The 21,161-nt window shown below is 37.1% G+C and overlaps 1 protein-coding gene across 3 annotated transcripts in view; it reads left to right on the top strand.

Moving 5' to 3' along the window:
* Nucleotides 1-21,161, top strand: part of MMS22L (MMS22 like, DNA repair protein) — a 98,027-nt gene that overhangs the window by 67,237 nt on the left and 9,629 nt on the right. For all 3 annotated transcript variants that reach the window (XM_051778163.1, XM_051778160.1, XM_051778162.1), the window contains exons 15-20: nt 2,597-2,787; nt 5,188-5,338; nt 8,870-9,012; nt 9,781-9,923; nt 10,081-10,240; nt 14,554-14,723. In XM_051778163.1, the coding sequence (XP_051634123.1) occupies nt 2,597-2,787; nt 5,188-5,338; nt 8,870-9,012; nt 9,781-9,923; nt 10,081-10,240; nt 14,554-14,723 (958 nt within the window). The remainder of the gene's footprint in view (nt 1-2,596; nt 2,788-5,187; nt 5,339-8,869; nt 9,013-9,780; nt 9,924-10,080; nt 10,241-14,553; nt 14,724-21,161) is intronic.

Genomic DNA, 21,161 nt, shown 5'->3' with positions numbered 1-21,161 from the left:
TTGTGATTTAAAACAGGTAAAAATCACATATTACAAGTTACCATTGTAATGGGGCAACTGGTGGTTCCATAGCTCTTAACGCAATGGAAAGCTAAATGTATAAAGTTTTAGAAATGGAGTGATGTTTGATGGTATGCTTGTCTAGTGTTAGAAAAATATAGAAGCCTGAATAAAAAGTAAAATTGCATTTATTCGTATTTTTATAGAGTTAAAAAATGTGCTTGTTGGTAGAAGTAGCTGGCCACATCAACTACAGCATATATTGATGCCTCATCGATTCTAAGCATTTACCTTATTGCAAGCATTTGTGCAGGTTACTATGAATAAACATAAATACTGATCTGTACGTGTTGCCCTTCCACTGACATAGAGATATATTACCTTACTTTGGAAGTCTGTACACCCTTCTACTTTGCATAGATGGCTAAAGGAGATGCAAGGCACCCGTCTTTGGAGAGGCAATTTAGAGGAGAGAAAAAGGTCTTTGTGCGATTTTACAGCATAGTCTGGATGTTAGTAGGGCAGATTTTGGTCCCAGAAGTTTTGTTCTCTGCATTATGAGGCATCATACATTCCTTTCTTAAAATAAAACAGAAAAGCCCTTCGTTTTTACTGTTAAACTTTTTTTTGTAATTGGCAAAAATAATTTTTTTAACTAGTTTCTTTAGCCTTGCTTTTACTTTTTCATCATTTATCCTCTAGACCTCACTATATCTTCACCCTTTTCTTTGTCCTTTTTTTAATAAGGGGATGTTCCCAAAAAAGTGTTGCTTGGCTTTTTATGCTAATCTTGCTTCCATTTCAATTCATGTTGACTTGGAGAATATGCCTTGTAAATAGGAATACCACCTGACATACTGAATACAATCCTCAGTTTCTAAACATTGATTGTTTTCACAGCATCCTTAAAAGGGTAAGCTGTCTTACTGTCCAAATATCATGGCTGGGAAACTGAGGCTAACAAAGGCTGTATGATTTATGTGAAGCCACAGTGGGAATAAATGTTGGGTTTAGAATTCCTGGCTTTTGTTCTTGTGTTTGGATTCATGCAGTCTCTCAAAGAAATACTGATTCCTCCTAATATTGCATACCTTTCCTTGTCTGCTAAATGTAGCCATTCAAAAAGTAGCTGATACTCAATTCTCTGTCTGTCCTGTTGAAACTAATGAATGCCTGCTGGCAGGCATAAGGTATCGTTACCTTTGGCAACCAGTATGTTTTATGTTTTAAATTATGTGTTTCGCAGAATTTTTGGATACTAATTTGATATAATGAGATGCGCTTCTAATATCAACCCTAGTATAGGAAGGCCTTGCAGCCAGCCTACTCTTTATTTAAAATTATTCCATTTCAGATGTTCTAATGAGTGCTGTGAGTTGTGTAATTCTTTCATAATTTTCCCATGTTCCCAGAAGGGAAGTAGGAGCTGGAGTTCTTTCTATTTTTGTTTTGGTTTATTTCAAATTAGAGTAAGCATAGAATAAAGATCTAGGGGAAGATTTTTGTGAAACAGTTGCTATTGTGGGAATGGCAGTTAAGAAAAAATATTATAGTCTACAAATGTTAGTGTTTAGGCAAGTCTCAATGCCTCTGCTGTTTACTGTTATCTTATAAATATCTTGACTCTGACTTTACAGTGCTGTTTATAGAATTTAATAAAGCAAATGTAATAATGCTGCCTGTGCTTTAATGCACAATCTCAATTGAGTTGACCAGAAGATAAATAGGAACAGGAATGATAGTGCGTTCCTACAGATTGTTTTTAATAAGCATGTTATTTAGTTGATCAGCCCGGTACTGTAATGCCTTCTATCCTCCACTACCAGACAAATTTATTAATGTCCCCCCCCCATTTCTCTGAGAACATTGATTCCCTGCAGACATATCTCTATTAAACCTCTAGAAAGTCACAACTTCCAAATTAGATTAAATAGCAGGAATGGTACTAGAAGAATCAAAGAAAATTGAGTGCCTTATTGAATTCATGCCACATTGTCTGCGGAAGAGATGGGAGTTATGTGTAGTGGTAACTTTTGTCTTTACTGTACTAACAAAGCTGTGGGCATTGCTGTCAAACCTAATTGTCTGCAGCGCATCAGGATAAAATGAATCTTTTATCTAAACTCTTACCTATTGAGGTTTTACAGATGAGAAGTAGATTTCAGAAGGAAGCTTTACAATTGATCAAAATCATTTACCCTTATTTGCTGTACACAACCCTATCCTAAAAATTCTAGTGAAAAAAATTTTAAAGAAGCACCTGGCTTTGGATTGGAAGCAGGCTTGCTTGTCATGCTAGTTGCAAAATGCAGATATTCATTTTAAAGCTGCCAATTTCTCATTTTGATCTGACATATTAAAAAGCATATAATTAATGGTTGACATTAGTAATTAACATTAACTTTATAGTGCTTAATATGCCATCATTCATCCATCAAATAACCGGTATGCATAATGTCTTTGCATAAAGGTTTTAATTGCACAAAATGATCCTTCAGTTCCCAGGCTCTACAGTTTAAAGTAGTTGTAAATGCGTTTTAAAAAGATGTGAATTTTTCATTTATTGAACGTAAACATTGTTTTTGTTTCTCCCTAGGAGTGTGCACGAACGTGTAAGCCAGGGACTTCAACTTGGGAACACAGCCCCAGACGCACAGCTTCCATTAGTGGCTAAAGAGCACCACCTTGCTGTCGCCAGCGCTCTCTGGAGAAATTTCTTTCCGTACTTGAAGAGCCAGAGAATGTCACAGATGCCGCCTTCCCCTCAGCTTGCTGATACAGCTGCAGGTTAGCCCTGACCCCCCCCCGCGACTTACTGGACTTGGTGCTATTTTCTGGGTCACAAACTTTCAAGGATTTTGTATTTTGAGATACTTAACTATTCATAAATGCAAAAAGTAGATTCTATGCTAAATATTTTGACACAAAGAAATATTATAGTGTTGAATTCCTTAATAGGATACAGACAGATTGAGAACACCAAAGGGGTTTGAAGATGTACAAGCCTGACTTCTTTTTCACTGCTAGTCACAGGTTATTATCAACATTGCAAATGTTATATGATATAAATAAGAATTATGTTTTTCACTATATCCAGAATTTACATACTTTTGTAGAATTTCATTATAATTTTGTGTTGAACTATTCATTATGGTTGAAATACAAACTAAATATTTTAAAATAATATTTTTCATTTGAAGACAATTTTTAAAAGGTTGCATATATGACTGCTGTTTTTTGCCAAACTGTTATGGTCATGGTCATAAAAATATTTCATAATTAATTGTAATTATTTATCATGCTTTACACTGGAGGTGTTTAATCTTGAAGTACAACATTCCATATGTGTGTGAACTCCACATGCAACAAGTCAGCTTGGCAGTGAATAGAAAGATATCCCAGTTTGATCTTTAACATCAGAAGCTAGCATTGTGTTCTGCAGTTACAATGAAATCTTGTATCCATTTAACTAAAATTCAGAGGAGTGCAATATAAAATATTTTTCCCATCATGATATGAATTAGATAAAGTTACAAGCTCAGGGGTACTGAGTTGGTAATAGAAAAGCTAAAAGATGCTTCATTTGAAGCAGCTCTGTGGTAGTTAAGAGGTAACATTAATGAAAGAGGCAGTGTGCAACAGTAGTGGTCTCACACTGCTGAAGAGTATGTGAGAAACAGCAATACAAATCAAAGGAAGAGGTTGTTAATGTCAAAACTTCATTCATTTCCTACACACATACAGTGTCATATCTTTTTTTTTTATTTTATATTAGCACAGTGAAATAGCAAGAGCAACAACCTATTATAAACTCCTCTGAGAAGCAGGGGAGTGCAGTTGTGACCTGCTTTATAGAGATGTGTTAGGTAGCACTACAGAGGAAGGCAAACCTTTCCCACACTGTATGAGCTTCTTGCCTTAAGAGGTTGCAGCCCAGAGGACAGAGCAGCTGTCACAGCTCTCCTGCTCCCCCTGCCAGGCAAATAGCCTGGGACTCACATTACCGTTCCTGTCTCCCATTTCTCCCCAAACTATGTTATGGCTGATGCTGCAGAAATCTCTGGAAAAAGGCTGCCACAAAATGTTTCCTTACCTAAGGCAGAGTGGGGACTCTGTATGACTTTGTTTTTTCCAAGGCACATAAGGAAATGTGAACTCCTTCATGGCTTAAGGTAGTCTGCCCCTATACCATTAATTAAAATAATTTCATTGTTGTTTCTGAAAACTAGCCTTTTCCATCTAATTCATCTTTTCAATGTATGCAGGTTTATAATTACTTTAATATTAATTTATAATTAACTTGAATTGGAGAATTAGGGAACTAGTGAGCCCCTTTTTCATCGCCCTCTAAATTCAGTTTTCCTGACTTGTTTGATGCCTCTCATTTCCTATAGCCTAATAATCACTCAGCATTTCAGATTGCATTTTCTTTCTGAGTTTTAATATATGTGTCATTTGCAATATAAAGAATGCACTGTATTTTTTATTCTAGTAGTGTTAGATATAGACTGTTCAGTAGACATAACAGAAACAGCAAAAGATTATGCTTCATTAACAAAATTCTACACAAAATACTGCCCCAGTTTCTAGATCTACAACTGTTACATGAAGATCCTTTTCAAGAGTAAATTTGTCTACAGTGCTTTATTTGTATGGTAAATTTATATGGTAAATTTGATACATGTATGTCTATTCCAAAAATACAAAGGTACCAGCTTTTACTGAGTGAATTCTTTACAGATACAGTTCTTCACTCTGAGAAACGTGTAAAAAAACTGAAAGAAATAAATAAAACTCAACCCTGTAAAGCACAGTAATACTTACGTGTACAAGAGATGTAGTGGATGAAGGTAAGAAAGGGAGGTCAAGACAAAAAAACAGGTTTTAAGACACAGTTTTTACTGCATAGGTGGTAAAGTTGTGCCTTTAGGATTTATAATGTGTGGGTTTGTGAATCTATTTAAAATTGCATATGTTTGGATCCATTTTCCCTCTTTTGCAGCCAGTGTGTCTTGATGACTTAGAAACTGCTTGGGATAGAGACTACATTTTTAGTGTGGGTGCACTCTCTGTTAGAACAGTTGCCCTAGCTGCACATTATTAATTGTAATTAATTTTCAGTGCTTTTTAGTGGAACAGGAATGTACCAAGAAACTATTAAGATGTTTTTTCTCTCTTTGAAAACAGGTTTTACTCTCTTAGCTTTGGATATACCCAGCAAAGCCCTATCAGATCTCCAGCCACAGCCTGTTCTATCAATGATGCAGCTGTTTGGATGGGATGACATGGTGTGGCCTCAGCTGGTGTCAAGATATCTAAGTCATCTAATTCAAAACAGGTGAAAAATTGTGACTGCTTGTTCTTCCAGTACCTTCTCATCCTTCATTAGATGTATGGAAAATGTTGCTTCAAATGTTAATGTTTCAGTAAGGTGGTCCACGTTCTTTGCAGCTTTTCAAGCATCAGGACAATCCAGTCAGATTTTTATATATATGAGAACTTTTATTTTCTCTAAGTAAGCCTCTGTGGACCTAAGATAAATGGGTGATGGTGGTTTTTGTGGCATGCCTTTTTCCCTGCCTTGCCCGTTTCTGAATCAGGTTTTGGAAGCAGGGGAGGTGAGAAATGAGAGAGAAAGAGGGAATATTTCTGTGTTGGACTGTATTTGAAAGTGAAAAATGTTGCACATTTTTAGGGTACATTTTAGGAGCATAACTGTAAGTCAGGATATGGTAAAGATTATTTAAGTGTGATTGACAAAGATGAGGCTGTGGCCTTCTTGCAGGGAGGTGTTAAAAAAAGCTGCATTTAGTTCCTTGTGTGTCAGTGTGGAACTTGGGAGTGTTCAGTCCTCTGATTTGCCATATTTCTCTTTTATGATCTTTATAGGGTGAGTTTCATTCAAGGTTACAGATACCTAGCACGTGCTGAACGCAATAAGAGGCACATAAATTCCCTTTTATAATTTGAATTTTATAGTTTGAATCTTCTTGTTCTTCAGGCAAGATCAAGAAAAACATTTTGATGCCTAAACTGAAATTTTGATATTATTTAGGTTCTTAAGATTAATTTCCAGTTCCCCCAGTAAACATTCAAGTAAGTGATTGAAAGCAATTACTTAAGTATTCCTTAGCAGTATTTATTAAGCACCCGACATATTGTTAAAAATATATACATGGATGCTAGCTGAGGTAATATTTATGGTATATGGAACCATGGCCAAAATATTGCTTTTTCCAGGTGTTTGGAAGCACGATTGCATAAGCAAGTGCAGAGCACAAACACATATCAAGTTTCTCATACAGCCCTGCTGCCAAAATTTCTTCTAAAAATGCAGTTATCTGGCATACATTATCTGAGAGGTTAGAGCACTTGTGCAGCAATTTGGAAAACCCATGTCAGGTGGGTCTTGCACTCTGATGGAATTCAAACCTTTGTTTCCAAGTACTGCCTTAGAAAGGAATGAGAGGGACTTGACCTCCTCTGGCAGATTGTGCTGTGGACTAACTGACAATGTCAGGTTCATGGATCCATACTGAGAGAATTAGCAGGAGAAGCCATGGTTCCATAATTAGGTGATAATGGACATTTGTCTTTTGTTTATTTGTGTGTATGCTCTCACTCTGGTTCTCTCTTACGTGTTCTCACTCTCTCACTCTCTGCTTTCCTGAATCTCCTTCATGAATCTGGAAGCATGGGACAGAATGCACTCATGCAGAGGCAGGTAATTTTACCCCTAGACTGTTGGGTTTTCCATTGCCCAGGCTCAAGGAGAATTGTTACCCTTAACAATTTCCTGAAGCCAACAAGTTAAAAACTTAAGTATCTGAGAATAGGCAAAGGTATGTCCCCACCTTACTAACAGAACTGTAGGGTGCTCAGATTCCTGGTGAAAGAGCAATGAGTACCTAAGGTAAGATATTTTTGGTAGAATATAGAGGTATCATGCTCTAAACACTGTCATCTTGAAAGCAATTTTTTGTAGCATGATTCATGTACTTATTTACCTTAGGCACTTATAGAGCCAAAGTTATCAAAGTATCTAAGTGATGGGATCTTTAGACTTCATGGTTTCTGCACTGATAATTTTCACATCAAACATTGTCAGTTAAAAAGTAAAAAGATTCTTCTGTTTCCAGTACATACTCTGCAAGCTCTGGGAACATACACACAAGCTTTGGCATTTCTTTTGCAGTAGTGCCTAAAAGTTTCTTACCACAACCACGTTGTGTGGTGCATGATAGTATTATAACCTGTTTAAACTAATTTTGAGTATGTGAATAAGATCACTGTTTTAAAAGGACCATTTGCCATGCTTCTAGCAGGTAGTTATTGTTCTTTCCTTTCTAAGGATTAGGAGCATATTCTTCTCCAGTTTTAGGAAGATGCCAAAGTCGCCCACCTACCAGCAAACAAGAGAAATAAGAGTGAGACTACAACAGAAAGTGTTTTTTTGAGCCTTTGTGGCCAAGTAGACTAGCTGTGTACATGAAGATTACATGAGAATGAAATTTTTTACACATTACTGCAAAGAGCATTAAGTCCATAGGCATCCTGTTTTTTCTTTTTTGGTACTGGAATACAATGTTCATTTTTTTCATTTTGTTTCCTTGCATTTGGTCTCCTTACTTTGTCAGTAGTACTTCGTCAGGGATCTTCAGACAAAATATAGAGTTGTCACTGGTTTGAAGTAAATTAAGCAGAAAAAAACCCCAACTTTATTAACGTTGTTTAGTGAAAAGCAGAATCCAGTTTGGTTTCCATCTGGAAGTCTTGACTTTCTGTTGCAAACATGAGTAAAATTCAGTAGAAAATAAGTAGAATTACATGTACATATATCAAGAAAAGAGTACAAACATTTTTCATTAAAGTTGAAGTACCTACAACTGACTAGGGAGGAAATCTCTCAAATAAAAGCTGTAACAATTTTCAAGAAGTTTCACTGACCTGAAGCACACGTGGAGCTCATCTGATAGGAACTGGAAACAGAATGCAGAACAGACCTGCTGTCTTTTAGCAAGGAGTTTCTAAAGAATTAATGATGCGAGGCTGATATGCTTGGGAAAGAGTGACTGTAGCAGCTACTCATTGTAGTAAGGCAAGTAAAAGTTTATAATTACGGAACAGTAGAGTTCTGAGTGACTTTGGTCTGACTCTTCAATGGTGAAATGATAGCAAGTGTTTGATTGAAAGTATATACAACAGGTTTGTGTGATCTTTATACTTGTGTGTGTATACATGCATAAATGCATACATCTGTAATGTACTGCCAAGTATAGTGGTTTCTTTCCTCATCTCCAAGGTGCCTTTTTATATTTCCCTTTTCATGTGTTTTCAACATAACGTATCTTTATTTGCTAAAGCAGACCTTCTCCATCTTTACTGTGGTTAGAACGAAGCAGATTTCAGAGTAGCATGGGGCACCTGGGCTAGCTTTATATGAAAGGCTGGAGTAGCTTAAGCAGTGTCAATATGGAGTTCCAGGCTGCTTCAGATATACTGTCTCCAGCATTGTACACTGTCAGCTTAGATAATACTGTCAAATTATTCATTGTTAGAGTAAGACATTTCCCACTCTGTGAATTTCCCTCCACCCTGTTTTATGTAACCAAAACATATGTACATATGTGCCTTTAAATTACCATGGGTGGCATTACCAAATTTATCGTGTTCTCTCTGTTTAGGCATCAGGATATTGTGAACAAAGTCTGTAGAGTATGCAAAAGCAATGCCAGTTGACCTTTCTGTTGCTTTAATTGTTTCTGTGCACTGTTTCTGTGTGTCTACAGCCAAATGAGACACTCTGCTACCCTTTTTGCCTACTTTTATTAGATCACCCTACCTTTTTCTTCCTCTTCTACCTATGCAGTTCACTGTGTGAAGCTTTTTCTAGTATGGGATATACATCCTATGAAGCTCTGACAGTACGTTCTTGGTTTCGATGCATTTTGCAAATGTTCATAGATCAACCAAGTGGTGTTCTGGCCAAGACAGATGCTGAGCGAACAGTTGGTAAGTGTTCACATTTCCCTAATGTTTGCAGTAACGATTCTATATTGCAAAGCTGGCAAACATTTTCAGCTAATTACAAAATGTATTTTTGTTTGTATTCCTTTACTTTTACCTAATTGCAAAATGTGTTTCTTTGCACTGCTTGTGCTATTTTTTGATAGTTTGCCTGCTCTGCATATGACAAATTTATCACAAACAAAGATAAAAGAGCTTGTTTCCTTGGAAGCAAAGAATAAAAACTTGCTCCCAAGGAGACAAGCTATTTTTCCCCCATGGAGAAACTGCTCTAAAAAAAGTGAATCTGAAGTAAATAGTTAGAAATCATGCTGTGAATAGCCGAAAAGAAAAGAAAAGGGAAAAAAAATCTAGTTGTAATTAATTCTGGTCTTTTTTGTGTTGGATATTTTGCTTTCTTAGAGAAATACTTCAGCACTTCTTCTAAAAACACTGCAGTTCTAATTATCTTTAGAACACATCTTATAGTGACCATCTCTCATACACATTTTGTAGATTTTGAAAAAAAAACCCCACCAGTACCATAAAAGACTTGGTTATCCATACTTAATACTTTTCATTCTCTTATAACTGTATTAGAAAAATAACTAGTTTGGACATGTGGTCTTTGTCTGGAGAGATACAGTTAGATGCAGAATCCTTGTGTTTTGGACATTTTAAAATAATGTTTCACTTTATCATTTTGGAACTAAAGTAAATCTAAAAGGATAACTGTATACTGTATTTACTGCTGTGCTCTCTTGTCATCATCAGAGAAAGCCTATATGGAGCAGCTGACTGAAATGACAAGACTGATTTTTAAACTCTCAGAAGTAGAAAACATTCTTTCAAAGGCTCATGTTGAAGAATCAGTTTTCAAACAAGACCCAAAATATGCTCTTGTCCAGTTCATTAAGGTACTGTACACCTATCCCTGTGGTAGTTTCATAGGACAATTTTAGTGAAAAGGAACTATATATCGGACTGGGGGTTGAAAAAGAAATTACTCACAAAAATCTCATGAGAGACTTAGTAAGTTTATTTATATTTCTTTCAATGTTTTTGTTTTCTCAGGCTGTTGGTAGAACTTACAGTGGCCTTCAGACACTCCCTGAGAAATCTGCCATGGTAGCAAAGACTCTAGAGTATTTAGGTGATGTATTAAAGTATGTAAAACCTTACCTGAAGGCAAAAGGACCTCCAGAAGGTCTGCAGCTTACATATTGGATCATAGGTAATTATTTTGCAACCTCTTTTTTTTTTTTAGGAAATAGTTTTAAGGCATCAATAAAATAAATTATTAATACTTTTTTTCCTCTATACTATCCATATATATATATATTTCCTCTATAGTATTTAACGGTTTAAAAACGAAACTCACCAAGATGTTACAATTAGATATTTAATTATTTTCTGCATATTTGCTTTGATCTTGATGTCTGACCTCCTTGTGGTTTTTGTTTGTGGGGTTCTTTATTACACCTACAAATCAGTATTTTCAAGAGTAAGATGTTTTCATGTCTTTCACTACTGAAAACTAAATGTTTAACCTAAACAAACTCAGAAACAGTGACAAGAGTCGGTTTTTGACTATTTAGCTGTAGTTAAAATTGTTATAAGTCATAGCAGTTCCTGAAGTTACAGCAATTCATGCCCACAGTGGATCTACTCTTCCCATAGGGGCTTGTGAGACCTTTTCATATGTGGTCTTTTGTTGTCTCCTTCCTCTTCCCACTCATATTTTAATTGAAAGTGATGAGTTCTGAATTTTTCCTACAGAGCATGAAAGTAGATGTAAAATCTTCTTAAAGAATTCCAAGTTTTGAACCATGTGGATTGAGGCAACATGCACTTGGTGTTAGGTATCCAAGCTATTGGGAATAGCCTGGCTCACCAGTGAAATCACTCACCGGAGGACCACTTATTTAAATTAATTTTTCAATTGCTGTGTAGTGTAAAGGTAGAAATGGAAGTGCAGCCAATGAGTCATAGAATTCAGCAAACTGTAGGTAGATTTGGTTAGGGCCAATGTGGAGGGGTAAGGTAGAGCTTAAAACTGTTTTTTCAGGGAGTTTAGATATTAGGAAAAGATCCTTCACCCAGAGGGTGGTTGGACACTGGAACAGTCTTCCCAGGGAAGTGTTCATGGCACCAAGCCTGCCAGAGTTCAAGGAGCGTTTGGGCAATGCTCATAGGCACATGATGTGATTCTTGGGGTGGTCCTGTGCAGGGCCAGGAGTTGGACTTTGATGATCCTTGTGGGTCCCTTGCAACTCAGGATACTCTATGATTCTATGATCAACAGTGTTATGACAGGCTGCATCGTATTTACTGAATTTATGTTAGTGGCCAAGTTGGCTTAGGAATGTAATTTGCTTTCTTTGGAACTGCTTCTCTTACATACACTCTGTACTTTACTAAAACTCAATTCTAACATCTGTTCATTAAATGTGTGGTAGTGAAAAAAAGTGTTTTTCCCCCGGAGTTAAAAAAATGGTAACCCCCGAGAGGGTGCTGTCATTTGATGTTGACCCAATCAGCGCCCCTGCAAAATTTAAACATATCACACGAGACCGGAAAAGAAGGATGATGATGGAGTTGAAGAAGTAGTGGCCACGTTCTGAGACCACGAGGAGAGAGAGAGAGAGGGGCCCGGAGCCCTGCTGGGGGGCCAAGGCCCCGCACCCCCCAGCTGAACTTGCAGAAACTCGGAAACAGGGTTAAACTGGACCGAGTTCTGTGACTGAATAGCTGGGGGAGTCTTCCTCCACTGTGAGTGGGCAGCAGGAGCAGCGGCAGAGACAGCACTGAACGGAGAACTGTGGCAAAAAGCCAAGAAGATAAGAAACAAGCAGCAAAGACAACATGCAGCTAAGCAGAGAGACACAGAGATGTCTGGTGGAGAGAGAGAGAGGACTAAGCTCAACAAAGACAGTTTTGGGGTAAGAACTGAATCAGATCCCCTCGAAATCATGACCCCTTTGAGACCCCTCCTAGGAGGAGGGGGTGAACTCCTACTTGAGGGGAGTCTTGGAATGCAGCAGCACTGGAGAGAGGAGCTGAGAAGCTCAAGACCTCCTGGAAGCTGGACTGGGACGACCAGACATAATGCAGGGGAAGTGACCTTGTTCTCCCCCGCTGCTGCTGCCAGGCTGGCAGTTTTGAGACAGAGCAAAGGAGCTCTGATAGAACACTTAGGGCAAGGACTGAACTGAAAGCTGCCCTAAATGTTCTGACTCAGGGGGTAAATGCCCTGAGGAAGGGACTTTCACAAAGATGTCCTGCACTTCGTGATATGACCGTGGTGAAGCAAGCATTGTCACTGCTTCGCAGTCCACAGGAGAGAGACCTTCACTTGGAGCCGAAGGGCTGAGAGGGGTGAGAGGAGACCCCCTTGTGTGTAATGGAAAGAGATCCAGCTACAACAATCCAGCTACAACTGCTGCATTGAGGAGGAGAGACTGCTGCCCTAAACGTGGAAAAGATCTTTCCTTCGTCCCTTCTGGACTTGGAGAGAGAAGAGATTTGATCCAATGTAAATACTGCTTTGTCATAGGAGAGATAGTTAGGATTGTGTATATGATGTATTAGAATATTAATTTGTGTATAATTGTAATATAATTCCCTTCCCCCCATATTGTCTTGTGTTTTGTCTGGAAAACCCCTCTCACACTGGGATGAGTTGTGGGAGGGAGGCTTGGACTCAGAAATTAGATTTTTGGAGATTTCAAACCACGACAGTGTGAAACCACTGATAGGATGGAAAAAGAAGAGTACTGTGTATTATCAATGAATTGTGCCAGTCTGACCCACTTACTTTTAAAAATAGAGTAAACCTTGTGTATCTCAAAGACAGAGATAATAATTTGCATGCACATGCAGTTTAAATCATGATTATAAGGAGCACAGCAGAAGCATGACCAAGATCAAAAGGTGCATCAAATGTAGTGGAATTAGGGTTTTGTAAAATACTTTACTTTTCTATTGCGAGATCGGCATATTTTGATACACAAGACGTATATCAAATTAAATGTTTTCAGATATCCAGATGTGGGTTGGAGCCTTGGAAAGTAATTTTAGATTGGTATTTTCCTTTTTAGATTGGTATTGTCTTTTCTGTTCTTTGCAGTAGGAAGCGATTAATCTTCAGTCATGCTGTTGTGTGCAAGAAATTGTCCTTTTCTTTTTAGTTAAGAAAACATAGAAAAGGTTTAAAAGAAAAAATATTTAAGTGAATTTCAATCACTGCTTCACATTCTGTGGGCTTGTTAAATTATAAGGACAAAGCAAGAAACTTAACAAATCTAAACACCTCCCATCTGTGGTCAGATTGTGTCTTGTACTGTCCCATACATCACAGGAGCGATAATAGAAAGAGTACTTTAGCTGGAATGACCATGTTTCTTTCAAAGCAGGAAGCTTAGACAACATTATTAGAAGTATTGTTAGGTGATCGTTCTCTTTCTCTATGATTGATCATTGTGTTTTCTTTCACTCCAGAAGATTAATGTTGTTTTGCGTCGTTTTTAGAGATGGTAATGAATGACTTTTATAGATTAATAATATCTTGTAACAGCCTAATTTTGATTTTTCATTATTTTCAAAGTCTTAAACATGTTTGCTTGGAATATTCCTGTATTTTCAACCCAGGAAACCTTTCCTTGCCTCTAATTAAATGTAAAGTTAAGAATGTCTGTGGGAACCACTACGTAGAAATTTTATTTAGTGTGTGTTTTGAGTATCAGCACTCTGGAGTATAGTTATTTTCTCAAGAAAAATTACACCTCACCTGCAATAAAGAAGTTTCTCAAAGTTAGGGTTTTACACATCAACACCTTTTTACTTTTTTTTTTTTTAAAGATCTTAAAACTGGCTCAGAGCTGTGCAAGTGATACGTTAATGTGTTGAAAACAAGAAATATGTTCTTTGAGGCTCTCAGTGAACTCAGAGCCCGCAAAGATCTGGTGAGACCATGCTGGTTTAATGTAGTTGGCTACCCCTTATTCTTTTTAATCTGCTGAAATTAAATACAATTGGAAGGATATTTAATGTTTTCCTAACATTCAGTTCCCACGTGAGTAGTTGCTGATGTGGCCACAGTGGTGTTAGATAAATGTGAAGGGAAGGCAAAGGCAGCATATCTCTCTAAAATGGGATGAATGCACACAGCAAGGTAAATGTTTAAGTGTGTGTGTGCTGATTGCAATGGTGTTATGGATCAAGTTTAGTTAAGTTTTCTGCACGGATGTAAGAGACAGTCCTTTCTTTAGCATTGCTGTACTTTTCCTAAAGCAGCTTCACTGGCTTAAAAACTTCTAATTGTAATGTATTGAGTCAATTTAGCACTTTTTTTGGATAAACTCTAAATGGATTTTGGATTTGTTTTAATTTTATTTAAGGGATGCCATGGAATGAGTACATGGGAGCGAGACATGTCAGTTGCTGTTGCCATTCTCAGATTATCTAATTTAGCATAATTGTCTCTTTAGGCTTTTTTTTTTTTTCCTAACTGTAAATTGCTTTGACATTTTTTTTTTTTCCCAACAGGATGTCTGGTAAAGTTCTGGGCACCAATACTGGCTACTTCCAAGGCACAGCAACTCTTGTTTCGCATTGTGGATTGCTTATTGCTGCCGCACTCTGTGCTTCAGCAGGACAAAGAACTGCCTGTGGCTTTGCTGTCTGCCATTCAGGAAAGCCTGCCTCTTTATCTTCAGGTAAATATCTGAACTCTATTATCAGCAGACAAACATATCTTCAGGAAAAGATTCATATTGCAGAGGATGTTTTCCTTTACCCTAATCAAAACAAGCGTTGACTGAATTTAAAAAAGCAGCAAGAGGAGTTTTTATTTCTTAGAGAAGTGGAAAGAAAATTGCCACCCCCTTGGCTTTCCTCTCATGGCATGCAGCTATGCTGTAGTACACTCCAGAGCTTCTAGTCTCATCACTGTATATGGAAAGCTTTTAGACAACCTACTGGTTACACTGGTCTCTGATGTGAGAGATTCCTGAAACAGTGGATCAAGTAATAATAATATGTAGCGAGACACTTTTTAGGTCATCTTTGACTTGGGTAACTGTACATAATTATAGATGAGATAGTCTTTTTTTGTTGGTCTTAGGAACAAAAAAAAAAAAATCTTCTGCATATTATGGCACTGGTTTGTCTTTATGCTTTGAGAATATGTTTTACTGAATCAAGTTTCTGCTGCTTACTCTTATATGGCTAAAGCCCTCTTGCCCATTATTCCTCCTGTTCTTCCCTCAGCTTCCCTATCACTCTTGAAACCATGCAAGGCTTGCTGGTGTTGTAGAAAGATACTAATTCCTGCTGGTGAGGAAGAGAAAAGAGTGTATTTTTTAAATAAATAAGTTGACATGTTTTCCTTGTAGATCCTTGGGTCTTTTTTGCTTACCATTTTCCCTTCCCTCTTAGTCTTCATTTTGATTGCAGTCTTAACTGACTTCTTCACAAGACTGTATTATGAAACAATGCAGTGGTGACATTGTAAACATCCCTCAGATTTATTCCTTTTGAAAGTAGTTGCCTTGTGATCGATGACATGTCATATGGAAGTGAATATGATTATATAATGATGTGCAGAATATGACTTGCTTTGCTGCTCTGTAGGTATTTTCAGAAGCTATATACATGTAGGACCATCTGGACAATGATATTACCACAGAGTGTTGCTGTCTGTTTGCTAATTTAGTATTTTAGTCAGAGAGCCAGTTTCTCCGGAGTCTGCACAGACGGATGTAGTCTTGAGATGAAACCACTTGAGTTGGTTTTGAAGTCTAAGTGTTGTGGACCCTTGTTTCCTGTTTTCTTTCCCAGTTTCTGACTTCCTGACCTCACTTTTGTATTCTTCAGCAGTCTGCTGCATAGTCCACATGCTTTCTGGCTATGCTAGATGATCTTACTTGACCAAATAGTTTATTTTAGACAAATGCTGCTTCTAGAAAATGAGTAAATCTTCAATTTGACAAACACTTGGTAAGAGAAGACAAAGAGGAGAATTCCTGACTTATTTTTCCTGTTTCAATATGGGACTTCCGCATTTTATTAAGTGTTTGTATTTACAAAGTTCCAACATTTATAAGTACTTCAAAATGCTTCATTCATTCAAGAATACTTCCTTCCCTTTTATTTGGAAAAGTGGAAAAATTCTGATTTAGAATCAACTCGAAATGAAAATATTTTAAGTTCAGTTTAGAAACAAAATATAACTTCTCTGAGATCCTTTGAGATTGAATGGATTCTAGGCACTCTCTGACATCTCAGGTTATTATTTTACAATTAGTTTAAGACTAAATTCATTCCCTTTCACCACCACCATGTGCATTCCAATTTAATTTGCTTTAATGATTCTGTGAATATCAATTTATGAGCTGAATCAAATAGTAACTAACCCCACAAAACAAACAAACAAACAAAACCCAAAAACCCAAATGGGCATGTCAAAAAAAGTGATAGAACAGTGTATGTGGGAGGAAAAGCATGTAAATATGGTGGGAGGAAAGATGGAGAAACGATTCTTGGGAAATAACCTTACCTTGACTGAGTTAAACTGCAGGTGAAATGTGTGATCAGAGCCTCCTTGGGTGGCTGCCCTGTGCCTGATGCTCATCCATGGAGGCAGAGCACTGGCATTTTAGTGTAGGAGCCTTAATTCACCCTAATGTTAGACTAGCATTGTTCTATAGATCTGTCCCTCTTAATACTCCAGCTTACAATTTAATCGTGTGGCAGTTACATGAAAATAAAGAAACAGGAGTCTGGAGACCATGCAAAATATCTTACACATGCAAATTCTTTATTCATAGTCAAAGTATAAAAGCCCTTGAGTAGAATTTCTACTCAGCAATCTTTTCAGTTTTTATTTATTTACTGGAAAGTTCCAGGCTCCATCTCTTTTTCTTTTCCTTCAACTCCTTAGTATGGGCTGCTCCTCCTTTGTCAGAAAAAACTAGAGATCTCAGAAGACTTCTTAGTTTTGCTAGCAATGATTTGCCAAAAAGTCCCTCTTTCCAAAGCTTTTAACAACTACTCTTAATGTGGTTTACTTGATCCAGGTTTTAAAGGGATTTGAAATCAGTCTTAGTAGCGGGTAATTAATTTCATACATCCATTGATGCAGCAATCTTATGACATCCTATAGAATTCTTGGATTTTTCCATCTTTTAGGACAACATACAAAGGTCCTTCTCTTCCCACACCATAGTTTATTACTACTTTCACAATTCATCAAAATTGATGACTGCATCTCATCATCCTTCTTTACCCCAAACATACAGGTTTATTTTTAATAGATCAGAATTAAAGACTTTTTTTAGTTCTACACTGGCACACATAATTGTCAAATGCACTAATTAGGACTGGACATTGCATTTCTCTCTCCTTGCTTCAGACTGTCTGTATTTACTTATGTTTGTGTTTATACAGAAATTTGGGCTATAGGGTTGTGCCTTTTGACAGCTATTGGGCAGCTGGTCTGTTCTCCACTGTACATGGAGCTTATCTAGAAGTTTTTTTCAAACTCAAGTCTGATGCTGCCTTGTCAAAATAGCTTAGTTGTAGCAGCTTTTAAATGGTTTTGGTTTTTTTTTCTTGCCTAAAGGGTTACTGTCTGGATACTATTTCTATCACTGTGCATCATCTGTTTTGATAATATTTGATGACCTAAGAAAGATTCTATTGAGAGATAATGTAAAAATTGCCCTCAGAGTTGTTTGAACAACTGACTTTGGAAAGTAAAGCATGAAGAACATGAATGAACAGCCATTTTACAATTTTATGGGACTGTTCCTAATTATGAGATTGTAAGGCATGTAAAATTTAACCCTAGGTATTTCACTACTGTAAAAAGCAGTTCAGTTGATTTGTATGATAGTGGATTGCTGAAGCCTATCATAGGAAGTTTCAGATTGAAATGGCTCTTGGTAGATTTCTTGGAGAATGATTTGGAGAAATTTTAGTATACATTACCAGTAATATGGGAAAGAACTGAAGTGGTGTATGAAACTTGTTTTGGAGAAGAAATATTAGTTTAGAGATGTCTTGCAGAATACAGTGTGGATCCATGGAATAAGCATTTTATACATAGTGATAGGAAAGGTAAGATACCCTGCTTAATTTATCAGTGTGAATCCTGTCCGATACAGAAGACTGTTGATTTCTATGTAAATACAGAGAGTGGTAAAAGAGCTTCATTCTAAATAGTGCTTGGCACATACATTTTCCAGTGATTTTAATGGGTCTGTGCAGGCTCAGCATTTGTCAGAGATCAGACCTTAGAAACCCTCCCATGAGCCACATCTGTGGTCCGATATTTGAGCAAGCTTATTAATACATTTTGTGAATTATAGTATGTATTTAATAGGAATCGTACAACATTAATTGGTGAGCAGCAGATTTATTCCAACAGCAGGACTTATAATATAAGTCATCATTAGGTAGCTTGGCATTTCTGCAATGAATAGTTCCAGTAATCCATACTAATCGGTTCTTTGCTCTCCACAGGTGATTTACAGATACATAGATAAATCAGAAGAGGCAGCTCTGGCCACAAAAGGTTCCTGCAGTGAACACGCACAGGATTCAGTTGCCTTTCTGCTAAAATGAGGAACAGATGATGTCATGCCTCTCTGCTCCTCTTAAAATGTCTTTGTTTTTTTCTAACCTCAGAAGATGGCTAAAGAACATAGTTAAGAAAAAGGAAGCTGTGCTATCAGCCCTTTAGAGTCCATCTGCTTTGTAGGGATTGTCCTAGGGGTCTGATGAGATTGATTTCAAATCCCTGGTCCAGAACTGCAGTCCAATAGCATGCGTTTCTTTTTTCTCTCATATGAACAGTATTACTGGTTAATTACTGGTGGGATTTAAAAGAAGAAATTTCTGTGTGATTACTTTGTTGTTTTGCCATTGTACCTGGAGATTTGCAGCTATTGTGCGATGTTGGTAATTTATCCCTTGTGCCACTTGGGATATGGTGTTGTCAGACTTTGTTCAGGTCTGTTGCTCTCTGCACTTTGTAAGGAAAAGGAGTAGTCCACAATAAAGAACACGGTGTTGAGCTGAATTCAGTGGGCCTTTGTGTCCAAAAGATAAATCTAAGTTTTTTTCTATTTTTTTGGGATGCAGTTTCCAGAATCAATTTACTTCAACTCAAAAAACAAAAATGCTTTTATGAAGGATCAGGCTAGGCTTGTTGGTTCATTTTCAAATAAAATTACTAGGTCTGCAAAAGTTAGTCAGCATTCTTTCAGATATCTAAATGCTAATTTCTTTTCTTTTTATTGCTATTAAATATCTCTAGGATCTTTTCTTAAAAGCTCTTACTAGTTAATAACAACCAATTTTTACTTTTCTTGATACTGTGTAGCATTTGTTGATCTTCAATTTGAAGAAGTCTCATTTTAGTAACTATTGTTAGTTTTTCACAGCTCTTCACAGGTGCTCTGTTCTTCATGTATTCCTGCAGGTATCCTCTGGAAGATTGTGATATTCTTTGTGTCCCTTTCATCAGATAAATTAATACACTTCGTCATAGATGTTTGGGGATTTTTAGTGTTAAAAGTCTAGAGTCTTAGAAGTGCCAGTTCCGATATTTGGATTATGGAATACATTCTGTCTTTCTGTATGAGCTGTACTACAGAAACACAGGCAACTCTTCTTTGTGCCTGATGCAATATCATATTGAAAACATCAAACACTCAAGCTTACACACTAAATAGTCTGTCATCTGTAACAGTCTCTCTGGGTCTGCTACTTGCCAAGAAGTAGCAGACTTCTTGTTTTTAAGAATTCTGATATAGCAGCAGCTGCTTTTTCCTACAAAATTTTGCGCTATGTACGCAAAAGGAGGAGAGAATCTGAACTTTCAGTCAAAGCCTCTGTTGAGGAAGTGTGGTTTTTTATCACTGAGACTTGCTAAAATTACCAAGGAGCCCTAGAAGTGTGTGAAATTAAATCCTTAATGCAACAAATCCGCGTTCAAGAGAGCCACCTACAGCAAGTCTTCAGGCAGGTAGTGAAGTGCCTCATTTCTTGAAATCTCATGTTTCCTGTATTTGTTTACTGTGGAACCAAAAGTGGGAACTCCCCATTTCAAGACCCTCAGCTATGTCTCAGCCTGCATTTTCCTGAAACAATTGTTCTGTCACATTCACACAGACAGGTATAAATGAAAATGTTTTTGTAGCTTCTATTCAAAAAGCTACAGAAATACTCTTTGTCAGTATCTGGGAACAAAAGCAGTTTAACTTGAACTGTTCATTCCTGTATTAGGGGGTATTAATTTACCTTAGCAACCATAAATATTCAGGCAGATACTCCTTCTACCAAAACTGGAGTCTAATAGAAGTTTGAAGTACTGTTGTGCTTGACCTTGCTTTACATCATTATTCTTGTTGGACAAAACTATTCTCAAGAGGCTTCTGTTTGTGCTGCTGACTGTGACCCTTGAGATGGAAGATCAGGGGAGTTTATTTTTTTCTTAGTGATTTGTTCTTCTTTCTCTCAGGAATCAGGGGGAAGGAAACAAGTTCTTAACTTCCTCTTATGGCAACCCATACTAGTAAGAGTACTACTCTTTTTTTCAGGGATGGATCATGTATATGTTGTGTAACTACAGGTAGTGTTCAGATAAGCACTTTCTGGGCAAGTACTTTCATTATAGATTTTTCTCTGGATCAATATAGCTTATATTGGATGAATAACAACAGTTTTAGCCTTATCTTAAACAGAGTTTAATACCCACTCTAAATCCCTTATAAATGGTGCCTAATTTACCCTAATTTTTTCAGACTACAAGCAAATTTCTTGTTGGAGCTCAATTCTAAGTGCTCAGTTTTCTGCTATATCATTCATACAAGAATTTCACACTGTCCTTTACAAACAAGTGAGGTATTTATTCTTTCTCTCCCTTCTTAAATCTTACCTGACTAATATACTTCATTACACCACATACAGGATTGAAAAAGAAATAAGGAGCTTTCGGGCACAGAAACGTTCTCAGATCTGAAATGCCAAAGTTTTATTTTAAATTTGAAAGGGAGCTTGCGTGTCCCAAAGCTTATCTTCCAATATATTAATTAGTCTAGTAAAAGATTTTTCTCTCTTTTGGAAGCCTTGCCTGCCTCTGTCTTCAT

Source organism: Manacus candei, unplaced genomic scaffold (genome assembly GCF_025592945.1).
Source record: "Manacus candei isolate 608988 ecotype Guabito, Panama unplaced genomic scaffold, ASM2559294v1 h1tg000011l, whole genome shotgun sequence".
NCBI classification, from domain to species: domain Eukaryota; kingdom Metazoa; phylum Chordata; class Aves; order Passeriformes; family Pipridae; genus Manacus; species Manacus candei.
Note: the sequence above shows the minus strand (reverse complement) of the source record. Positions and strands in the feature narration are given on the sequence as shown.